At 42.8% G+C, this 22,047-nt stretch overlaps 2 protein-coding genes across 7 annotated transcripts in view; one reads left to right on the top strand and one right to left on the bottom strand.

The window, feature by feature from the left end:
- The window catches only part of LOC144892954 (uncharacterized), a 33,012-nt gene extending 24,518 nt beyond the window's left edge, over nt 1-8,494 (top strand). For both annotated transcript variants that reach the window (XM_078781823.1, XM_078781822.1), the window contains one exon: nt 6,380-8,494. In XM_078781823.1, the coding sequence (XP_078637949.1) occupies nt 6,380-6,665 (286 nt within the window). In that variant the 3' untranslated portion in view covers nt 6,666-8,494. The remainder of the gene's footprint in view (nt 1-6,379) is intronic.
- The window catches only part of PAN2 (poly(A) specific ribonuclease subunit PAN2), a 214,842-nt gene that overhangs the window by 154,647 nt on the left and 38,148 nt on the right, over nt 1-22,047 (bottom strand). For all 5 annotated transcript variants that reach the window (XM_068122476.2, XM_068122481.2, XM_068122482.2 and 2 more), the window contains exons 9-10: nt 21,613-21,880; nt 18,644-18,810 (exon numbers count right to left, since the gene is read on the bottom strand). In XM_068122476.2, coding sequence (XP_067978577.2) covers nt 18,644-18,810; nt 21,613-21,880 — 435 coding nt within the window. The remainder of the gene's footprint in view (nt 1-18,643; nt 18,811-21,612; nt 21,881-22,047) is intronic.

Raw genomic sequence — 22,047 nt, 5'->3', positions numbered from 1 at the left:
GAGGTGGAATTTCACAAGTCTGCTCGAGTAGATACGCAAAAGCAAATAACAAATATCTTCCAAATTATGATCCAACGAAAGAGAGTTCTTACTTGATGTACTATGACGCGAACAACCTGTATGGCTGGGCAATGTCTCAGGCTCTTCCTTATGGAAAACTTAGATGGGTAAAGGAAAAAGACTACAAAAACGTTTTACAAGATGTATGTATCTCTACACAAAAAGAATTGGATGAAGAAAAAGTTGGTTATTATTTTGAAATTGATTTAAAATATCCAGAGGAACTCCATAACCTACACAAAGATCTCCCATTTGCTTGTGAGAAAGAAAGTCCAAAGAAAGAATGGTTGAGTGATTATCAACGATCGTTTGATATAGGTGAATCAACAGAAAAATTACTTACTACATTATATAACAAGAAAAATTATGTTCTACACCATAGAAATTTGCGACAATATTTATCAAAAGGTCTAAGAGTAGAGAAGATCCATAGGGTTCTAAAGTTCAATCAAAGTCATTGGTTAAAGGGGTACATTGATTTTAATACACAAAGAAGAACAGAGTCAAAAACAGATTTTGAGAAAGACTTTTATAAATTGATGAATAATGCGGTCTTTGGTAAGACTATGGAGAATGTGAGGAAAAGACAAAATATCAGACTATCAACATCTTGGGAACAAGCATCAAAATTAATTAATAGACCGAGTTTTACTCGAGCTGAGGTCTTTACTGAGAACTTTTGTGCGATCCATTTGATTAAAGAGAGTATTGAAATGAACAAACCTATTTATATTGGAACAACAATTCTTGATTTATCAAAGTCATTAATGTATGATTACTTTTATAATAACTTGAGGAAGAAATATCAAAATGATGTTAATCTACTTTATATGGATACAGATAGTTTTATTTTGAAAATTAATACCAACGATGTTTATTCAGACATGAAAAGAGACATTAATATCTATGACACGAGTAATTACAGTCCAGAGAGTGAGTTGTTCTCTTCTAAAAATAAAAAGGTGATTGGAAAGTTCAAGGATGAATTAGGAGGAAATGTTATGAGTGAATTTGTGGGATTGAGGTCAAAGGCTTATGCTTATAAATACATTGTGAATAACGTTGAAAAGACTGATAAGAAGTTAAAAGGTGTAAAGAAAAATGTTATTAAAGAAACAATAAACTTTAAGGATTATTATAACTGTTTAACAACAAAGAAAGAAGAGTTTAGAAAGATTAATGGAATAAGAAGTTATAAACATCAATTATATTCAGAAGAGATAAATAAGAAAGCATTGGGGGCTTTTGATGATAAGAGGTTTATTTTAGAAAATGGAATTGATAGTCTCCCTTATGGTTATATAAGTATATAAGTGATAAGATATATATATAAGTGATAAGATATATATAAGTGATAAGATATACATAAGTGATAAGATATATATAAGTGATAAGATATATATAAGTGATAAGTTAAAAAGGGGGGGGTTGGGGATTTTAACGGGCTACCGCCGCCTTTTTTACTATTATATAAATGATAGAACCAAGTATCAACCAGACTAAAGAGTGGAGGTGTAATCAACCTTGGTATATAAATGGAAAACATAATGAATGTGAAAAATATCAAATAGGTATAATTGAAAAGGCAACTGGTAAAAAAGTTCACAAAACAAATAAGAGAATTAATTTAAATACCGGTGAATTGGGTAAAAAAGATGGAAATATTTTTGAGTGGACGGAAAACTTTGATGGTTGTCAGGAAAATATATACTTTAATTTAAAAATGGTATGTGGCACTGGAGGCGCTCAAGCAAGAACATTGAGGGAGGTTTACCATTTTATCTTAGCTCAGTTAAAATATCTTAATAAAGAACCAAACTCAAACATATTTTTTGTTAATATATTAGATGGTGAAGAGAGTTGTAGGAGAATTAAATTATTTCCCACGCATAAACAAATATTTGTAGGGTCGTTGTTTGAGTGGGTTATATTCACCAGATGATATTAAGAGTAAAAGGTTAAAAGGTCCATGAGGTCAGAAGGATCACAGGTGTTTAAGTGGTCTAATGAATAAGGATAACATGTCAAAAGGTTAGAAGGTTCGTAAAGAACAGGGTGAGAGAAATATAGGTGTTTAGGGGCAATGAGGGAGGGAAAGAATTAATATGGAAGTGAATGGGTCAATGTTTGAGTGGGTCAAAGATTAATCTGCCAGATGATATGTAGAAGAAGGATGATAGGTCTATAAGAGAAAACAAATATTTGTAGTGTTTGAGTGGTCTAATGAACAACATTAAGGATAGGTACTACAGACAAAAGGTTCATAAAGATGAGGGTGGGAGAAATAGAGGTGTTTATGATTTTTGAAAAAGACAAGGGGGTAAATGACATTAGATAGGGATTTCCCATGTTAAACGGAGGTGTCCCAGAAGCAACATTATTACACTACTGGTAGCAGAGTCAGTACTGGGATGCAACCTCGTCCAGGGGTTTTGGTCCAGCCTGCAAGGAGTCCAGGGGCTTGTTTCAGGGCTGGGTCGCCAAAAATGGGATGCTGTGCCCATCTGGATGTAAAATTATCCATCAAGGACGGGGAATGATGTGCAGTGTGATTGATTGGAGGTAATAAGGATTTGTGTTGATTTCCTGATTTGAGTTCATCTGGAAACAAAGACAGATGGGATTAATGTGTATATCAGGAACATTTTGGAAAAGAAATATGGATATATGACATTACTAAAATATAACCAAGCAATTGAGAGTTCTTGGGTTAATGGGATATAAATAAATGCATCTACAAGTTGATGGTTTATAAAAATTTAGTTCTGGATGATACTTAAACGATGAACAATGTTGGCAATATACAAAGAATGTGACTTGTTTTTTGGGGGGAAAACATGTGGTTTAAAATTGGTTGGCTAAGTTTTAAAGATGGAGATGTTTCGCAGAACTCTTATGATTATTTATATGAGTGGTGGACTATTCCATGGCGAAGCATTTTCCAGTTTATTGAAAGTTGGATTTTGTAAAATAATGGTTTAATATAACCACAGTAGAAAATAATATACAGATTTGGGACATTTTGTAAACTTTCAAATAATGAGAAGATTCATAAAATTCATTTTATTTATTTCATGGAAAATATTTGGGTTGCAAGTGGAGAAGCATGGTATGGTATAAAAATAAAGAGGGAGTATCCAGGAAAAAGATGTTCAAGTGAACTTTGTGCTGTGAAAAGAATGTCGAGTTAATGGAAGTGTTTTGTTCGATTAAATTTGTTCAATTTGTGTTCAAATGACCATCGATGTTGGGGGCAAAGTTATGGGTGAATTTGGTGAGTGGTTGTGGGCAAACGAAGATTAATTTAGATTTATCATAGTTAAGTTCGAGGAAGTTGATTTGAAGCCAGAATTTCATTTGGATGCCAGAAAGGAGAAAGGAGATGCTGAAAGCCAGAAAGGAGATGCTGTTGTCTACTCTGAATGACAGGTGGCGGTATCCAGGGCGCTGAGGAGTTTGTTCACGTTGTAAAGTTTGTTTATTTAGTTTGTTTATTGTAGAGAAGAGTGCTTTTGGGATTCCGGAGCCAGAGTGGATAATTTGAGAGTAGTAGGTGGTCCTTGTGGGCTTGGGAGTGAACTGATTTGGGTTTAATAGGCACAAGCTGGTCTAAACAGGGTGAGGAGGATGGTGTGATTGATGATGTCAAAGGAGGCGTTGAGGTGAGGAGGATGAAAATGTTGAGGTTGCCGGCATCAGAGGAGAGAAAAGGTCGCTGGTGATTTTGAGGAGAGCAGTTTCAGTACTGTGGCTGGAGCAGAATCCGGATTGGGATGTTTCATACAGGTTATTGGCAGAGTGGTGATGTTTGAGTTGAGTGACCACAGCACGTTCCAAAACTTTTGACAGAAAGGGTAGATTGGAGATGGGTCTGAAGTTATTTAGGGTGTCAGGGTTTAGTCCAGGGTTTTTCCAAAATGGGGGTGAAGTTTCACGAGTTTTGGGGAAATCGGTATGTGAAGCTGGATTAAGTTGGAACTGCTTGATGAGCCATGGAGATGGATTGGGTTTTGTTGTTGGTTGTCTGGGAGTTCGGTTGTTGCATTGCCAAAGGTTTCTGTGTGGTGGACACACTCGTTGGCTGTTGTCTTGTGTGACGTGGATGGAGATGTATGTGGCTGCGTGTGGCTGCCTGGAGTCGGGAAGACGGCTACAGTGGTTGATATTGGTTGTGGATCGTCCGGGGTGCTTCGATTTGCATAGGGGGTGAAGATTGGGATATTACATTATTTTAAGTAAGTATTGGTATGAGTAATTACATAAGTAATTATGAGTTATTATGAGTATTAGTTATGAGTAAGTGATTATTTTAGTAAAGTTACATGTTTCGCTGTGTTGTGGATCTGGGGACAAGCTAGTTTGATGGGTACCCTGGGGTCTTCGGCGTGTCTATGTGTTTGGCTGTCTGTCACACCGGACTCTTGAATGGGTTTTCATGAGACGAATTTCAGACATAACAGTGAGAATCTATTTTGAGCGAATCACAGTGGGTGAGGAAAACATTGTGTGTGACCAGACACCAGAACTGACCAGAATTGAAATTGGAAGTAGACCAGGTTATTTCTATTATTTGTTTATTCGTGAAAATAAATAAATAATAGGGGGAGGTTAATGGAGGTTAATGGTGGTTTGTTTGTGTTAATGGAGGTTAACGGTGGTTTGTTTGTGTTAATTCTAGTTGAAACTCTCGCTGAAGTAATTTTCGTTTATTTTTATTTTTTGATTCGATTTGAGAGTTGAGATGATTGATTTTTTATTAATTTTATAATTTTATTTTTATTGATGTTGGAAACAGGTAATGGGATGCTGAGAGAAGGATTGAATTTATTTTGAATTGGACTGGATTAAATGGGATTGAATTTAAAAATTGAATATTGGATAAAATTGGATCCACTTGAAAAAAAGTGGATTAGGAAATTGGAGAAAAGGTGTTCTATGGGGCTATGGATTGGATGAATTGAGTCTATGGGGTGGAGACCTGTGGACCAGGCGTTCCCAGGAGACTTGTGGACCAGGTGTTCCACCAGAGGAAAAAGACCAGGTGTTCGTGGAGCACTTCACCTGCAAGAACGCCTTGGAACCAAGGTGGAAGGGACCAGTCCAGGTGTTGCTGACTACACCAACGGCAGTCTTTTGCGAGGGCAAGACTTCGTGGATCCACGCCACGCACTGTAAGTTGGCCATACAAGCACCAGACACTACACCACAGCAACCACAGTAAGGATGGGCCTAATCATAGGTACAATACTATTGATAGCGACAGCAGCTAGGGGAAACTCCGATTCCAATAGATGCGAAAACGAAACCCGACACCTCACCGTAACATGGGGACAAAGAGTATCACTACCATGTTTCGAACAGAAAGCCCTGCACACAAATTGGGTGAACATAAATTGGCTAGCACTGTCGGCAGGGCCTGGACGCGTTGGCATGGTACTACAAAAGCAACGAGAGTTCCGGGAAGATGGGCAAGCTAGCATTAAGACCTTGGCCCAACCAGGATACAAATGGGGAACCCCTGATTTTAAGCTACAAACACGCACACGCCTAGGGAAAGACATGACCATGCAGGTCCGGTGCAGCGTCTGGACCCCTGGCGTGGCCGGTGGCGAAAAGAACTACATACCATGCATCGAATACATACTCACGCCACAACCCCAGAATAAGGCCCCAAAGAAGGGTGAAAACACATATTGGAAAGTGGCCAGGGAAGTGGCAACAATTCAAAATAGGACACACTGCTGGTCGTGCATGCGCTTTCCCCAAGCAGGCACCACAGGAATACACATGATAGTGCTACCCTTGTCCCTCAATGACCTCTGCTCACAACCTATCGATTCCCCATGTTTAGTCACCACGCTGGAAAGAGAAGGGGTTGACAACGGCAAGAGTTGCAATCGACAATTTAATTATCGCCCGTCAATGATTGCCCATGTGGCCGAGAGGCCTGCCCCCGTCTGGGTCAAACCACAGAAAGGGAGGGTCTGCCTCCAGGGTTTCCTCCGGCCTCCAGGGTCTCCTCCTCCAGGGTCTCCTCCGGCCACTTGCGTATGGGAGAATCAGAATGCGCCTACACTCTCCCCGGGAAGCTGGGACAAGGGAGCTCGGGGATTACATTACGAATAGTACTGCAAGATAAACACAACCACAACATAACGGCTATAACATTCTCTAGGGGGGTTAGTAGGATTAATGGGGTGGTAAAGGGACTCCAGTGCTTATCCACCCACCTGGTCCCACCCCATGGGACAATGTTTATATGCGGCGACAAGGCTTACCCCTATTTACCAAATAATTGGGGGGGCACATGTTATCTGAGTTCAGTCCTTCCTGACGTTGAGATACTGGATGAGCTAGACCCAAAGTCCTTGGACAGGCGTTATAAGAGGTCAGTCATGAACGAAGATGGAACCACTAAACTACACGGGAGTCTATGGGAAAAGGTGTTTGGTTTCTTCTTCCCAGGAGCGGGCACAGTCATGGATAGTTTCCGGATAGATAAATTGGCTTTGGCCCTAGAAAAGGTGGCAAACGACACCGCTACGGCTCATGACATACTATTGGACACGGTAATTCACATGCGTACAATGGTGATGCAGAAGTGAGACTAAGGGAAACTAGCCACGCCCTGACGATCGATCGGATCGCGCGCGAAAATTCTTATACATTTAGCTGGCTCACTGACTGGTTCCAGGGATGGACGGGCACCATAGTGAAGTGGTTATTGACCGCACTGGCTGTGATAATCGGGGTAGTAATTTGGGGGGCACTAATGAAATCTCTAGTCCTCCTCTGTATAAGAAAGTATTTTACAGGATGGAAAGTGAAGAAGCCGCCGACAACGACTATGGCTCTGACCACAGAGGCCGTCGACCTGAACGGGTCCTTCAACAAGGCAGTTGCGACCAACGCTCCAGAAAATTGTATTGAATTTTGTGGCAACTGTGATACTTGTGCGGATCCCATGTGGGAACTGGCTGCTGCCTGTAACGGTGTATGTGATGACTGTGATACTTGTGCTATAAACCCCTTGCGTGTACACCAACGGACAAGCTGACAGCTGCACGCCCCCTTTCAACCCAACTATGGATCTGATTGCGACGCTGGGTCTGGCGGTCGAGGGACCCGACGTGGATATCCTAGACCCGCAAGCCGACCAGGCGCCCATGGGAGACTTTGACATAAAGGAAGTCCCTCTCTTTTCTTCATATGTATTAAGTTCAAATGCTTCAAGTGAATCGGATTTTTACGCTCTGTACCCTGACCAGGAAATTGAGACACAAGATACTGACAATATTATGTATTCCCCAGAACAGCAGCACGTGAGGGACCTCATGGGCATGATCGTTGATTAACTTCGAAGATCTGCAAGGACTGGGTCTGCAAAGGGTGGGGGGAGCAAGTTCCGCAGGGGAGGTGGTGGCCCTCTGGCGGAGCAGAACCTCATCTGGACCAGACACCTTCGTTGTGGATCCGAAACGTTAATGGACTTTCATGTTCTGAGCCCTCAGGCTCCGAGCACGCACCACACGACACGTTCGCCAAATGCACGGGCGAGGCGCTTTGGGCGCACGATATGCCCTTGGGAGATACCCGCATTACACAATTATTTTTTCAATACCCGCATTACACAATTATTTTTCAATAAAGCCCGATGTGGCACGTTGTCTCTTAAGATACTTTGTCTCGACGAGACAAGAGGAAGGAATGTCAAGTAGTAGATTTGTTATTGCCTAAAGTTCAGTTATAGACGTTGGTTGCTAATGTGTTATGATTTAAATGTTGTTTAAAAATGCTATTTTCATAAAGTTAATAAAGGGTTTTTGCTTCGTTTTAGTTTTGGATGAGGAAAGGCTCGCTGAGGTCATGCTGGACAAATTGTATACGTGTGCTTTTTCGAGGCTAGATAAGGCCGGTCGTAAAACCACGCTCACATGCGCGTGATTTTGTGTAACGCTAGTAGAATGATTAGATTGCAGACATAAACCTATTGTTTTTACCATATATATTTTGTATTAATCACAGCGACGCATGACTCTGTATAAACATGCTTTGAATTACTCATGTAAACAAACCCATAAAATATATGGGTTTGTTTGGCCAAGCATGCACTCTTCTCTCTGTGAGTTACATTTTCGTCACCTCGGAGCTTTTGAAACTATATCTGGTCCGAATGATAAGGAAGGGCTGACTCCCCCGAATAACAGAGCGGATGACGGTGGGGGCTTGGCCCACCGGGGAGGAACCTCTCCCAGTTTTGTTTGTTCCCTCGGAGATTTCCTGATAAAACGTGTCCCTATATAAATGGACTGGGAATCAATGTGTTTTCAGGAAGGCTTGACTTGGCATGTTCTTGCTGTAGCTTGCTGTAGATGTCTTGGCTTCTTCCGGATCTGTATAAGTTGGTTTTTAATAAAGCTGCGTCATTTTTCAGGCTATTTGTGGACTTCTTCACCAAACGAAGAGCTGATTCTTCACATATATATATATATATATATATATATATATATATATATATATATATATATATATATATATATATATATATATATATATATATATATATTATATATTATATATATATATTATATATATATTATAAAATTGAAATCTTGCGTGTTTGTATGTAACATTCGATCGGTCCGGGGGCGTGGCTTACCCCTTTGAGAGAGTAGTAATATCCACCATTTTATTAACTCGCATAGCTTTGAGGCCTGTTTTGTAGGCCCGTGGTGTCTTGCTCTCTCTCTCAGTTTTATTTCAAATCAAATTCGATATATCATTTCATTTTTCACAGTCGCTAACATAGTTTTAGACTCGGTTGAAAAAAAACGGGAAGAAAATCCGATGAAAGTTTCCGTTTATAGAACGAAATGAATTCTGAAAGGCTTGTATCTTCAAGGCCATTGAGTCTGTTTCACGCCTTTATCTTCAATCTAAGTCGCCATCTGATTTCATTTTTATCGATGGTTTTAGACTCGGTAAAAGAAATAATTGAGAACATTCACGCACACACGGGAAATTGCAGAGATATATTTTAAAAATTGCGCCACGTTGATATACGAAAATACACCGCCTAAAATAACAGGCATACAGTATATATCTTCGTCATTTCATTCAACATTATTACCCGGAAGTAAAATATGTTTCAGGAAATTACCGAGAGATATTTCTTCGATTTTTTTTATTATTTATATGCGCATACACTTTAAATAGGTTTATTTGAAATCTTTAATTTTCACAATGTAATTTATTTGTCATTTGATGATCGGCAAAACGATAGCACAAACACAATACTATTTGCAGGAAGAATGTCGTATCAACCCTCCGACGGCGCTACGGAAGCGGACAACGAATCACACCTCACGTCTATGGACGCGAATAGCAACATCCACACGAATCAGTCATCAATGATTTTCATTGACGCGCCTGGAGGCACAGGGAAGACGTTTCTTATTAACCTGATTCTCTCTAAAGTGAGAGCGAGTGGAGAAGTTGCCCCCTGCGGTCGCCTCATCTAGCATAGCTGCTACCATCATGCCTGGTGGAAGAACAGCGCACTCAAGGTTCCAAATCCCTCTGACACCGAGGGAAGATGGCGTATGCAACATCGATAAAAATTCCACTATCGCAGACCTCTTTCGAAGTACAAAACTCATCGTGTGGGATGAGTGTCCTATGATCAGGAGAGAGAGTTTCGACGCTGTGGATCGCACGTTGCGTGATGTATGTGACAAAGACGAGCCTTTTGGAGGGATCTTGACGATATGCTGTGGTGATTTCCGTCAACGTGATCGGAGATAAGGGCCGAAATCACGTGTCACAGGTAAGTGATTTAGAACGCTGGAGAGGTGAGCCTTATGGCTTGCTGGCCCAAATAATCTCCCTGATGATGTCCAGTGTTCGCTTTAGTTCTATTCTCATATCTATTCAAACTGACATTGACCCAATGGGTCATGGGTCGTCTAGGGGTAGCATCATCATCATCATTGGCTGAGGGGTAGCATCATTGGCTGAGGCGTAGCATCATTGGCTGAGGGGTAGCATCATTGGCTGAGGGGTAGCATCATTGGCTGAGGGGTAGCATCATTGGCTGAGGGGTAGCATCATTGGCTGAGGGGTAGCATCATTGGCTGAGGTGTAGCATCATTGGCTGAGGGGTAGCATCATTGGCTGAGGGGTAGCATCATTGGCTGAGGTGTAGCATCATTGGCTGAGGGGTCACATCATTGGCTGAGGGGTAGCATCATTGGCTGAGGGGTCACATCATTGGCTGAGGGGTAGCATCATTGGCTGAGGGGTAGCATCATTGGCTGAGGGGTAGCATCATTGGCTGAGGGGTAGCATCATTGGCTGAGGTGTAGCATCATTGGCTGAGGGGTGACATCATTGGCTGAAGGGCGACATCATTAGCTGAGGGGTGGCATCATTGGCTGAGGGGCGACATCATTGGCTGAGGGGTGGCATCATTGGCTGAGGGGTGGCATCATTGGATGCGGGGTGGCATCATTGGATGTGGGGTGGCATCATTGGATGCGGGGTGGCATCATTGGCTGAGGGGCGACATCATTGGCTGAGGGGCGACATCATTGGCTGAGGGGCGACATCATTGGCTGAGGGGCGACATCATTGGCTGAGGGTCGACATCATTGGCTGAGGGGTGACATCATTGGCTGAGGGGTGACATCATTGGCTGAGGGGTGGCATCATTGGCTGAGGGGTGGCATCATTGGATGCAGGGTGGCATCATTGGATGTGGGGTGGCATCATTGGATGCGGGGTGGCATCATTGGCTGAGGAGCGACATCATTGGCTGAGGGGCGACATCATTGGCTGAGGGGCGACATCATTGGCTGAGGGGCGACATCATTGGCTGAGGGGTGGCATCATTGGATGCGGGGTGGCATCATTGGATGTGGGGTGGCATCATTGGATGCGGGGTGGCATCATTGGCTGAGGGGCGACATCATTGGCTGAGGGGCGACATCATTGGATGCGGGGCGGCATCATTGGATGCGGGGTGGCATCATTGGATGCGGGGTGGCATCATTGGCTGAGGGGTAGCATCATTGGCTGAGGGGTAACATCATTGGCTGAGGGGTAGCATCATTGGCTGAGGGGTCACATCATTGGCTGAGGGGTAGCATCATTGGCTGAGGGGTGGCATCATTGGCTGAGGTGTAGCATCATTGGCTGAGGGGTCACATCATTGGCTGAGGGGTAGCATCATTGGCTGAGGGGTCACATCATTGGCTGTGGGGTGGCATCATTGGCTGAGGGGTCACATCATTGGCTGAGGGGTGACATCATTGGCTGAAGGGCGACATCATTAGCTGAGGGGTGGCATCATTGGCTGAGGGGCGACATCATTGGCTGAGGGGTGGCATCATTGGCTGAGGGGTGGCATCATTGGATGCAGGGTGGCATCATTGGATGTGGGGTGGCATCATTGGATGCGGGGTGGCATCATTGGCTGAGGAGCGACATCATTGGCTGAGGGGCGACATCATTGGCTGAGGGGCGACATCATTGGCTGAGGGGCGACATCATTGGCTGAGGGGTGGCATCATTGGATGCGGGGTGGCATCATTGGATGTGGGGTGGCATCATTGGATGCGGGGTGGCATCATTGGCTGAGGGGCGACATCATTGGCTGAGGGGCGACATCATTGGATGCGGGGCGGCATCATTGGATGCGGGGTGGCATCATTGGATGCGGGGTGGCATCATTGGCTGAGGGGTAGCATCATTGGCTGAGGGGTAACATCATTGGCTGAGGGGTAGCATCATTGGCTGAGGGGTCACATCATTGGCTGAGGGGTAGCATCATTGGCTGAGGGGTGGCATCATTGGCTGAGGTGTAGCATCATTGGCTGAGGGGTCACATCATTGGCTGAGGGGTAGCATCATTGGCTGAGGGGTCACATCATTGGCTGTGGGGTGGCATCATTGGCTGAGGGGTCACATCATTGGCTGCGGGGTGGCATCATTGGCTGAGGGGTCACATCATTGGCTGCGGGGTGGCATCATTGGCTGAGGGGTGGCATCATTGGCTGAGGTGTAGCATCATTGGCTGAGGGGTCACATCATTGGCTGAGGGGTGGCATCATTGGATGTGGGGTGGCATCATTGGATGCGGGGTGGCATCATTGGCTGAGGGGCGACATCATTGGCTGAGGGGCGACATCATTGGATGCGGGGTGGCATCATTGGATGCGGGGTGGCATCATTGGCTGAGGGGTAGCATCATTGGCTGAGGGGTAACATCATTGGCTGAGGGGTAGCATCATTGGCTGAGGGGTCACATCATTGGCTGAGGGGTCACATCATTGGCTGAGGGGTAGCATCATTGGCTGAGGGGTGGCATCATTGGCTGAGGTGTAGCATCATTGGCTGAGGGGTCACATCATTGGCTGAGGGGTAGCATCATTGGCTGAGGGGTGGCATCATTGGCTGAGGGGTCTTCTCCTCACTGCTCATTACTAAAAACTGCTCTTCTATGTGAGGATTGATAAATAAAAGCAATTAGAACCAGTAAATTTCGTTTTATATGGCATTTTGCCTCTCTATTAGAAAGTGTGAGAAAATTATATATCTTCACCATAGGTTGACCTTTGACCCCCACTGTAACCATGGTAACCCCTTAATTATATATAATAACATTGACCCAACGGGTCATGGGTCGTCTAGTATATATATATATATATATATATATATATATATATATATATATATATATATAGTGGCGGTTCTCCACTGATGATATGAAGGTCGCATAGTGACTGATATATATATACAGTATATATATATATATATATATATATATACATATATATATATATATATATACATATATATATACATATATATATACATATATATATACATATATATATACATGTATATATACATGTATATATACATGTATATATATATGTATATATATATGTGTATATATATGTGTATATATATGTGTATATATATGTGTATATATATGTGTATATATATGTGTATATATATGTGTATATATATGTGTATATATATGTGTATATATATGTGTATATATATGTGTATATATATGTGTATATATATATCCACGATATCCATTTTTCCGTTCTCCAACCAAAAGCTTTGTCTTTAAAAACTCAACGTTTCGGCCAGCAACCCAGCGTGCGCCGAGCCTCCACTAGCCTTCTTCAAGAGAAGTTCCCTTGTTCATCTGGGAGGAGGTGAACAAGGGAACTACTCTTGAAGAAGGCTAGTGGAGGCTCGGCGCACGCTGGGTTGCTGGCCGAAACGTTGAGTTTCTAAAGACAAAGCTATAGGTTGGAGAACGGAAAAATGGATATCGTGGATATAATTCCCAACCGCCGTTCATTACTTGATATATATATATATATATATATATATATATATATATATATATATATATATATATATATATACAGACTTGGCATTTAATATGGAATATTTTTTTTGTGGGGGTGAACTTACTTTTCAAGATGTCTTAGAACCAAAAGTTCATTGGAATTATGTTGAAATTATTCTAGATTTTGTTAATGTGACCTTTAAAATAAACAAAAACTACATTTGACATTTCGAAACAAATAAATTGATCCTTGAAAGTCATGTAAACTGATATCGAACTCAATTCACGGACAGTACTGTGTTAAACTTCTGTACGCTTTCCAGAAGTATCTCTTTATTTTGCACATTAGCCAAAAAAATTTTTTTAACAAAAACAAAAGTTAAATTACGACTGAGATTACGGACAGTAAAATTACAGTTCAGTACTTCGTGTAACCCCCACGAGCATTCAGGAGAGCACGTACACGTTGAGGCATGCTGTTCATGAGATTTGCCAAGGTTTGGACAGGAATCGCTTGCCATGCAGTGACAATAGCCTGCTGCAATTCACGCACAGAGGTCGGCTGCTGGTCCAAGTGGTCAATTTGACGCGTTAATTCTGCCCACAAGTTCTCTATCGGATTCATATCCGGGGACATGGCAGGCCACTCCATGTGCTCTACACCACTGTCAGCAAGAAAGTGTTGGATCATGCGAGCACGATGAGGCCGTGCATTGTCATCTTGGAAGACAAAGTTTCCTCGAAAGGCTGCACGAGCAAATGAAAGCAATGTTTCTTCCAGAATGACCCTGTACTTGAACTGGTTCAGGTTTCCATTCAGTACAACCAGGTCAGTTTTGCCCCCTGCATGAAAAGCAGCCCAAACGGTCACCCCACCACCTCCAGCTTGGACTCTTGGCACTATACAATCTTTGTTGTAGGCTTCATGCATTTGTCTGCGCACTCGGACACAGCCATCTTGACGATAGACGAGAAATCTAGACTCGTCACTGAAGATCACGTGATTCCAGTGTCCTGGCTGCCATTGACGGTGCTCTCTGGCCCACTGCAATCGGTGCTGGCGGTGTTGTCTGGTCAGGCGTGGCTTTCTCGGGTGACGCCTGGCACGATAGCCTGCTTGAACCAGTCGTTGGTTGACAAACCTTCTGGATACAGGCACATTTATCAGTTGCTGCCACTCATCCCTAAGCCGATTAGCTGACTTGGTACGGCCATTGCGGACTAACCGGTGCAGCTGGCGATCATCCCTCCTTGTGGTTCGGCAGGGACGTCCTGGCCTCGGTATTGGCGTAGGGACACCCCTCTGAGCATTTCGTTTCAGGATCCTTGACACCTGACCTTGAGTGATGCCATACTGCCGAGCAATAGCACGCTGTTTCATGCCATAATTTCGTAAAGCCACCACTCCATGACAAACAGCATTGTCGAGTTGACGGACCATCTCCAGAAGAAGCAGCAATAACTTTTGGAGACGTGCAGCAGTTGTTTTCCACTAATACAGAACGCAACAACCCTTGTATACCCGACTGTGAAGCCAATCGTCAAATGCACCTGTCCGTACATTTTGCCACGCCACCTGTGATATAATCCTGTTGTTGACTTCTTGCTGCGACAGACAATCAGTGACATGGTTCTTTTAACAAATAAATCACCAAAGTGTACAAGAAACTCACCAGATTGATATACTGAGTTAAGAAAGTAAACCCAAGTCAAGAAAAAAAAAAATTCCATATTAAATGCCAAGTCTGTATATACATATATATATATATATATATATATATATATATATATATATATATATATATATATATATATATATATATAAATATATAATCGGGAGATTAAATCAGACGCGGACGTAGCTTCAGGACGTCGATCTTTAATTTTCGACAAGCTTTCGTCCAACAAAGGCCTTCTTCTTTGTCGTCCCCAAGTTCAACAGAAGTGGAGCGCAGCTTACAGTTACCGTTCGCGTTACAGTTCGGTGCACGTGCATATACCAATGGGGTGTACTTATGTAAATGTAAATGTTTCATGATATTTGTTATACTAGGGCATGCCCGTACTATATATATATCTAAAATTATATCCCCCCCCTCTATTTACATGAAATGGTTTGGTCCATTCGCAAAGCCAAAGCGAACGGCTTGCGAGTACGGTGACAATCCCCCCCCTCTATTTACATGAAATGGTTTGGTCCATTCGCAAAGCCAAAGCGAACGGCTTGCGAGTACGGTAGAACCCCCCCCCCTCTATTTACATGAAATGGTTTGGTCCATTCGCAAAGCCAAAGCGAACGGCTTGCGAGTACGGTAGAACCCCCCCCCTCTATTTACATGAAATGGTTTGGTCCATTCGCAAAGCCAAAGCGAACGGCGAACGGCTAAATCGCCATAGCTCGGTAACTACTTCTCCGATTAATATGAAACCTTGAAAAGGCACATCCTCAGGTCCCCAGCAATATACCTGGCAAGTTTCAAGTATATCGGACCCGTGGTTGTCGAGAAACAGCGGTCACAGACAAACAAACACACAGACACACAGACACACAGACACACACACACACAGAGATTACTGGGAATTATAGATAGATTATAACAAATATCATGTAACGTGCACCGAACTGGCATTCCGGAATTTTTTCCGGTAAGCTTCAGGGACCAATTCATAGGCTTTGAGAATGGTTTTCTTCACTATCTCATAATCTGCACATTGGTCAATTGGTAGAGCCGAAAAAAATATCCTGAGATTTACCCACCAGAAACTTTGCACTAACATGGTCCAGGACTCCTCAGGCCATTTTAGCATTCGAGCCACTTTCTCAAAGTGCAAAAAAAAGTTGGCTACCTCCTTTTCATTGAAGGTGTTCAGGTGTTCTGACCAGGAACACCATCCCAGGTGTTCTGACTAGTTGTCGAACTAGCCGGCATGGATGTTACCTCTCCCCGTTCTTCCATTATTTGCAGCTCCTTGAGTTTAAGTTCCCTCTGACACTCCATGTCACGTTCCTTTAACTCCCTTTCGGCTCTTCGTTCCTCTGCCCTTTCCTTTTCTCTTCTTTCTTCGAATTCCCTTTCAGTTCTCCTTTCCTCTGCTCTTCTCTCCTCGAGTTCACTTGCAGCTCACCTTTCCTCTGCTCTTTCCCCTGCTCTTCTTTCTTCTGGTTTCCTTTCCTCTGCTTTTAACCTTTCCTGGCTCTGCAGTTGCATCTCCATTTTCCGGAGCTCCACATTTTCTTTTCCCTCGGGTAAGCAATCCAAGGCTACCTCTCTCCATGTTCCCTGTCCCACCAGAGATTCTACCACCAATGTCTGCATCTCTGCCTTCATACTAACTCGGACCTCCAAGTTAAAATGTCTGGCCAATATCAAGAGTTCCGATTTTTTTAATGCTTGGAACTGTGCCTCATTAGGGGACGCCGCAAACTCTCCTGCGTCAAACTCCATGGTGACTATTAGTTAGCACCTGTTAACCTTCACACAAAAATTTCCAAATTTTTTGAAAAATTTGGGAATTTTGGGAATGCTAGGGAATTCTCTCCCGGACGAATTATCAGGGAATTTTAATCCCGGATGAGTGTTATTAGGGAATTTAATCCCGGACGAAGACCCAATTTCGAGCCCCCGAGTCAATTTTGTTTCCCCAATTTGCCCCCAATTTGAGCCCCCAATTTCTGTTACGTGCTCCTCCCCGACCCCCTGGTCACGGTGTACCTCCGAGCCCCGAGCGGAGTCACGGCAGAAAAATGTGTTATTCTGTGTGTCAAAGATCAATGGAGAAGCCACCCCAATTGTTACTCACAAACAAATATTGTATTGAGATCACACAATAATAACGGTACAACAACAATAGTATTCAAAAGTACAATCAATATGTCCTATGATGGTACCATCAGTTTTGCAATATATAATTCACTGTGCTCCAAGTGAGTGTAACAAGAACCTTCCCCAATGTCTCTTATTCCCGGCTCCAAGACGAAGTTGATTCGCTCCAGCGATCGATCGCTAGAACGATGTCCAAACGACCAGAATCCCGTGCGGATGGCCAGGGCAGTCACAGAGCCGAAGCTGTACAAAGGCGCCCTCAAGGCGACTGGGAAATCCAAAGGCGCCCTACAGGCGACCGAGAGATCACACCCTCGGGTATGGACGAATTAGCCTTCAAAAATCCGCGTCACACACATGCCCCAGATCGACGTCTGAATGCGGTGAGAATTGTCAAAAAGAAACGAAACCGCGAGCAAAGCACAAATCCTGCGCGAGTAAAAATGGCCGACGACCCGGTCTCGTGGCGCACGGCACGGCGATGATTCTCTCCTGAATCGATCGCAAAACCTGACGTGCAGGTTGACCGGTCACAGCGATGACAACTCCGTCGTAGGAATTCCTCTCCCGGAAACCCGAAAGTTTGCTCGTGACTCTGGCTCGCCAACGTTCGCTTCAGCACCCGGAGCAACTCGGCTTTCTTGTCCGACTCATTCGCTCTGCCCTTTTTACTCCTCTTCCTCGTCGTCTTCCGGTTCCCGATCCGGTTTCATTTTAAAAACATTCCTTTTACCTTTTGACAATAATAATTGCTATTTCCCTCAAACAACAATAATAATAATAATAATACATGGAAAGAGAAATGTCTCAAGTGGATGAAAGCCACCACAACGGAAGTGACGAATCCGTAACAATAGGTACACCGTATCCCTGCGCATCGTAAGAGGCGACCTAGGGGTTGGCGTCAGGAAGGGCATCCGGCCATAAAAACATTGCCTCAAACAGGGAACCATGATTGTCATGGGGCCCGCAAGGCTAACCCCCGCTCTAGCGGGGAAAATGGCCTTAAAACGATCATTCATATATTTCATATATCCAGTACTTGCATAGTTTTGTAAACCATATGTGATCAATCAATTGATCAATCAAAAATTAGTAAGGAAAACAAGATAACAGCTGAGAATCAGAATTGATTCTCACATGTAGAGAACTGCCCCAGCATACTCGTGACCGTAAACAATATGGCATGCAGTCGGAGCTTGGTGATCAAGGGGTAAAGGAGTACCACCAGCAGCGCCACAACTAGTGTCTACCGGCAGCATCGGGAACTGAACTCTCATTGAGCCAGCTGTGTGGAAACAACTTAATTGAAATCGTACCGAACCGATTCTTAGAATGTGCCGGTTTGTATAGTGCCGGATAACACAGTTTTTACTGTATCTTCAAATACCTGAAGTCCATCAGCCCAGAGATGCAGGCATCCCCCAGAATCACCAAAAGCAAGGGTTTGTCTACTGGAAGCCACACCAACAGAAACCACAGCCTGCCCCACCACCCCAAGTGGCAACACGTCTGCTGGGCTCGCTAGCCCCATTGGCTCACAGAACTGCAACTGTCCTGAAATTGTGAAAGAAGTTGACTAAATAATTAACAAAGTAAATTGCAGGTCACATTAAATGAAGCAGCAATGGCCTCAAGGGTCAATGATATTTGGACTCCCACTCAAAAGCGATGTTAGAAACAAAATGTCTATTGGACCAGTGATTGGCCCTACATTGGGAAAAATGAATGACATCATCGAAAGCTTGTGCCTGCCTTAAATTATTCCAGCAATGTGCAAACAAAGTTTTGACTGTTCAACGCAGAAGGCTACAAGTTACAGATGATGTCTAATCAGTCGAATCAAGTTATAACTACTGTGAATAAAGGATCAAACCAGGAAGCCACAGGGCTCATATGTCTCAGCAACACTGTTAAATAATATTATTAACAGTCATAGAATGCATATCAGTACTTGCATAGCATGAGGTTAATTTCTGGAGCTGCTATGTCCAGCTGCTACAATAAGCATCTCTTCCTTAATCCAAACTCCATATTATCCTTGAATGCTGTATTTCAGAAAATAATTAAAAGTGTGTCATTTTGAGAAAATACTTTGGACAACTTCAAGGTCTACAACTTCTGAAGCTCTGGATGCCAGAAAGACAAAAGCAAAGCAATGTCAAACAAAGATGGATACAATTTTGAAAGAAGAACAAAGAGGAATGAGATTATGAGAAAGAAGAAGCAGACAGACGATTAAAGCACCATTATTATTTTTCAAAGTTAAACCTGAAATGTTCCCCACACGAAGATACTCAAAACGTTATACAGGAGCAAAACATGATTGGATAAAAAGTAATTTCATGATGCACTTCAAAAACTGTGAATAATAACAGGTGAATTTCAGGACTTTTACAGTTACCGTGGATGTGACTGATATACATGTGCTGCAATCTCAATTTCACTTTACATGAGAGTCCGGCAATATATCGATATACTGGTTGTATTGATATTTTTCATACTGATATACTGGTATTGAAAATTTTAATATACTTGTTTACCGAAACAAATTGGTATGAAGAAAAAAATTGGTGTTTCCACAAAAAAAGAAAACTTTAAAACAAAATCACTTTTAATGCAAGTTGAAGTTGGAAATAAAATAACCGCTCTCATCATCGGGAACAAAAATCCCTGTATGGGAATACTTTGAAAAGAATGCGGTCATTGGCAATGGCCTCCAAACCCCCACTTCGCACCATCCACTTCAAACTCCCCCACTCCCTCCTTTTCAGTCCACATCCGAAACCATCCCTCTACCACGTCACCAATTAAACCTTTTAGAGTATTAGCTCAGTACGATGGACCCAAATTACCCCATTAATTCATTGCATATAATATACAAAGGATCCCTCCATGTGTGTGTGTGTGTGTGTGTGTGTGTGTGTGTGCGTGCGCATAAATCACCATGGAATAAAACATTTATTTGCTGCAAACTCCCCAATAAATCCCATTAGAGGCGATCATTAGCGCTACAGTTGTTGTCTTTCTGTTCTTCAATGCAAAACTCTCCAATAAAGCCCATTAGATATGATCATTGGCGCTATTATTGTCGTGATTATGTGAGACAAACAACAACTGCTCGCTAGGTGAGTCTGTGCCGATTACCGATATCGATACTATACATGTCGTCATCACGTGTGCCAATATTGGGCACCGACCTAGCTTTTTGCTGAGCTACATTTACTGAGCTAGCTAACCTAGCACTCATCTGCTACCTACGATTAATGCTGAATGGTCATCGACTATTGTATTTAGAAATAATCCTGCAAGAATAATGTAAGCGAAGGACAAAACGGAACCCCTATTTACTCTCTTTATCAACCAAATTCTCTATTGTATGAAAAAAATTGCCATAATTTGTAAAAATCGAGTGCATGATATATGTCGTGAATTACCGCGTGTGTGTGTGTGTGTGTGTGTGTGTGTGTGTGTGTGTGTGTGTGTGTGTGTGTGTGTGTGTGTGTGTCAATGATGTGTATGTCATATGTGAATACATAATCGACCATTGCGTATTTTTGGAACCTGCATAAAAAAAAAAAAATTGGTAGCTGAATGTGGCGGTACGAGGCCACTGATATATTGGAATCGGAAAAACAAAATCGATACCGACGGAGCTTACTTCACACAGAATCATTTTGCAGTGTATCTGCTTCAAACGTCATTTGTTGCCACTGGTTTGATAGTTGCGGACATTCTAAAATGCCAAGGGGTAGCCAATGACGAATCCTGAATCAGACAGCAGAGCTGTTTCAATGTTGGAATCTGAAGTTACACAAGAATATGAAGCTAATCACAGTTTAGTGTACCCCTTCTGCGATTGCCAGGAATGGATACAGAATCAAATTTGGAGTGGCATTGCTGCATTTCATCCGCACACAGAACTAAAACCTGAGATATATACAAACAGATGTAAAATAGTCGGACGCACTGACTAGTGAAACTTATCATCCTCAAAAGATCACGCCGGAGCTGTGTGCAAAACTTTCACTTACTCCTTCTTGCCAATCTTGGAATGGTTATAGCTGTGTAATGAAATGTAGGATAATTAACCGAACCTTCGTATATTTATGCCAACATTAAAATCAGCTATAATTTGGCTCTGTCTGAATCAGGTTGAAGTGTTCTTCATTGACTCACATTGAAGAGGTGTGCAAAAAATTCAGCTTCATAAGTGATTCTGAATTCTAATGTGAACAAACAAAGAAAGATAGACACAACTGAGGAACACAATGAGTCTTCCATTTGGAGCAGTCTCACTGGAAATAACTTGTTGAAGAGAAACAAAGGCAGAATCATGATAATTAATTAATTTCATACCAGCCAGCGAGATGATGGCAAGGCGGTCCGTATAGGTTGGAATGAAGCGCACAAACATTGGCTCTACATACACCTGGAGTGGAGTTACAGCACGCATCATCCGTAGGTCGTACACCATCAGGAACGGATCACACGTCATGCGGTTGTGGCGACCCGCGTAGCCACAGGTCACCAGGAGGTTTCCATGCACATCAAAATCGGACAGACTGCCAGAGTGTGCCTCAAACTCGTGCTCCAGTTTAAATGAACGAAGGTCATGCATGCTTACCTGAAGATGCAGACAAAGGGCATCACACTGCAATCAAATTGACAGTCTAAACATTTTACATCATCAAAAGTATGGATACCATCGTTTCATAAAACGATCGATGTAAATTATAAGAGGTTTTGTAACTATTATTCATTTGCTGAACTGAAGTTCCATAAAGCCGATGT

The sequence above is a fragment of the Myxine glutinosa genome, chromosome 7, assembly GCF_964187855.1.
Source record: "Myxine glutinosa chromosome 7, kmMyxGlut1.1, whole genome shotgun sequence".
NCBI classification, from domain to species: domain Eukaryota; kingdom Metazoa; phylum Chordata; class Myxini; order Myxiniformes; family Myxinidae; genus Myxine; species Myxine glutinosa.
Note: the sequence above shows the minus strand (reverse complement) of the source record. Positions and strands in the feature narration are given on the sequence as shown.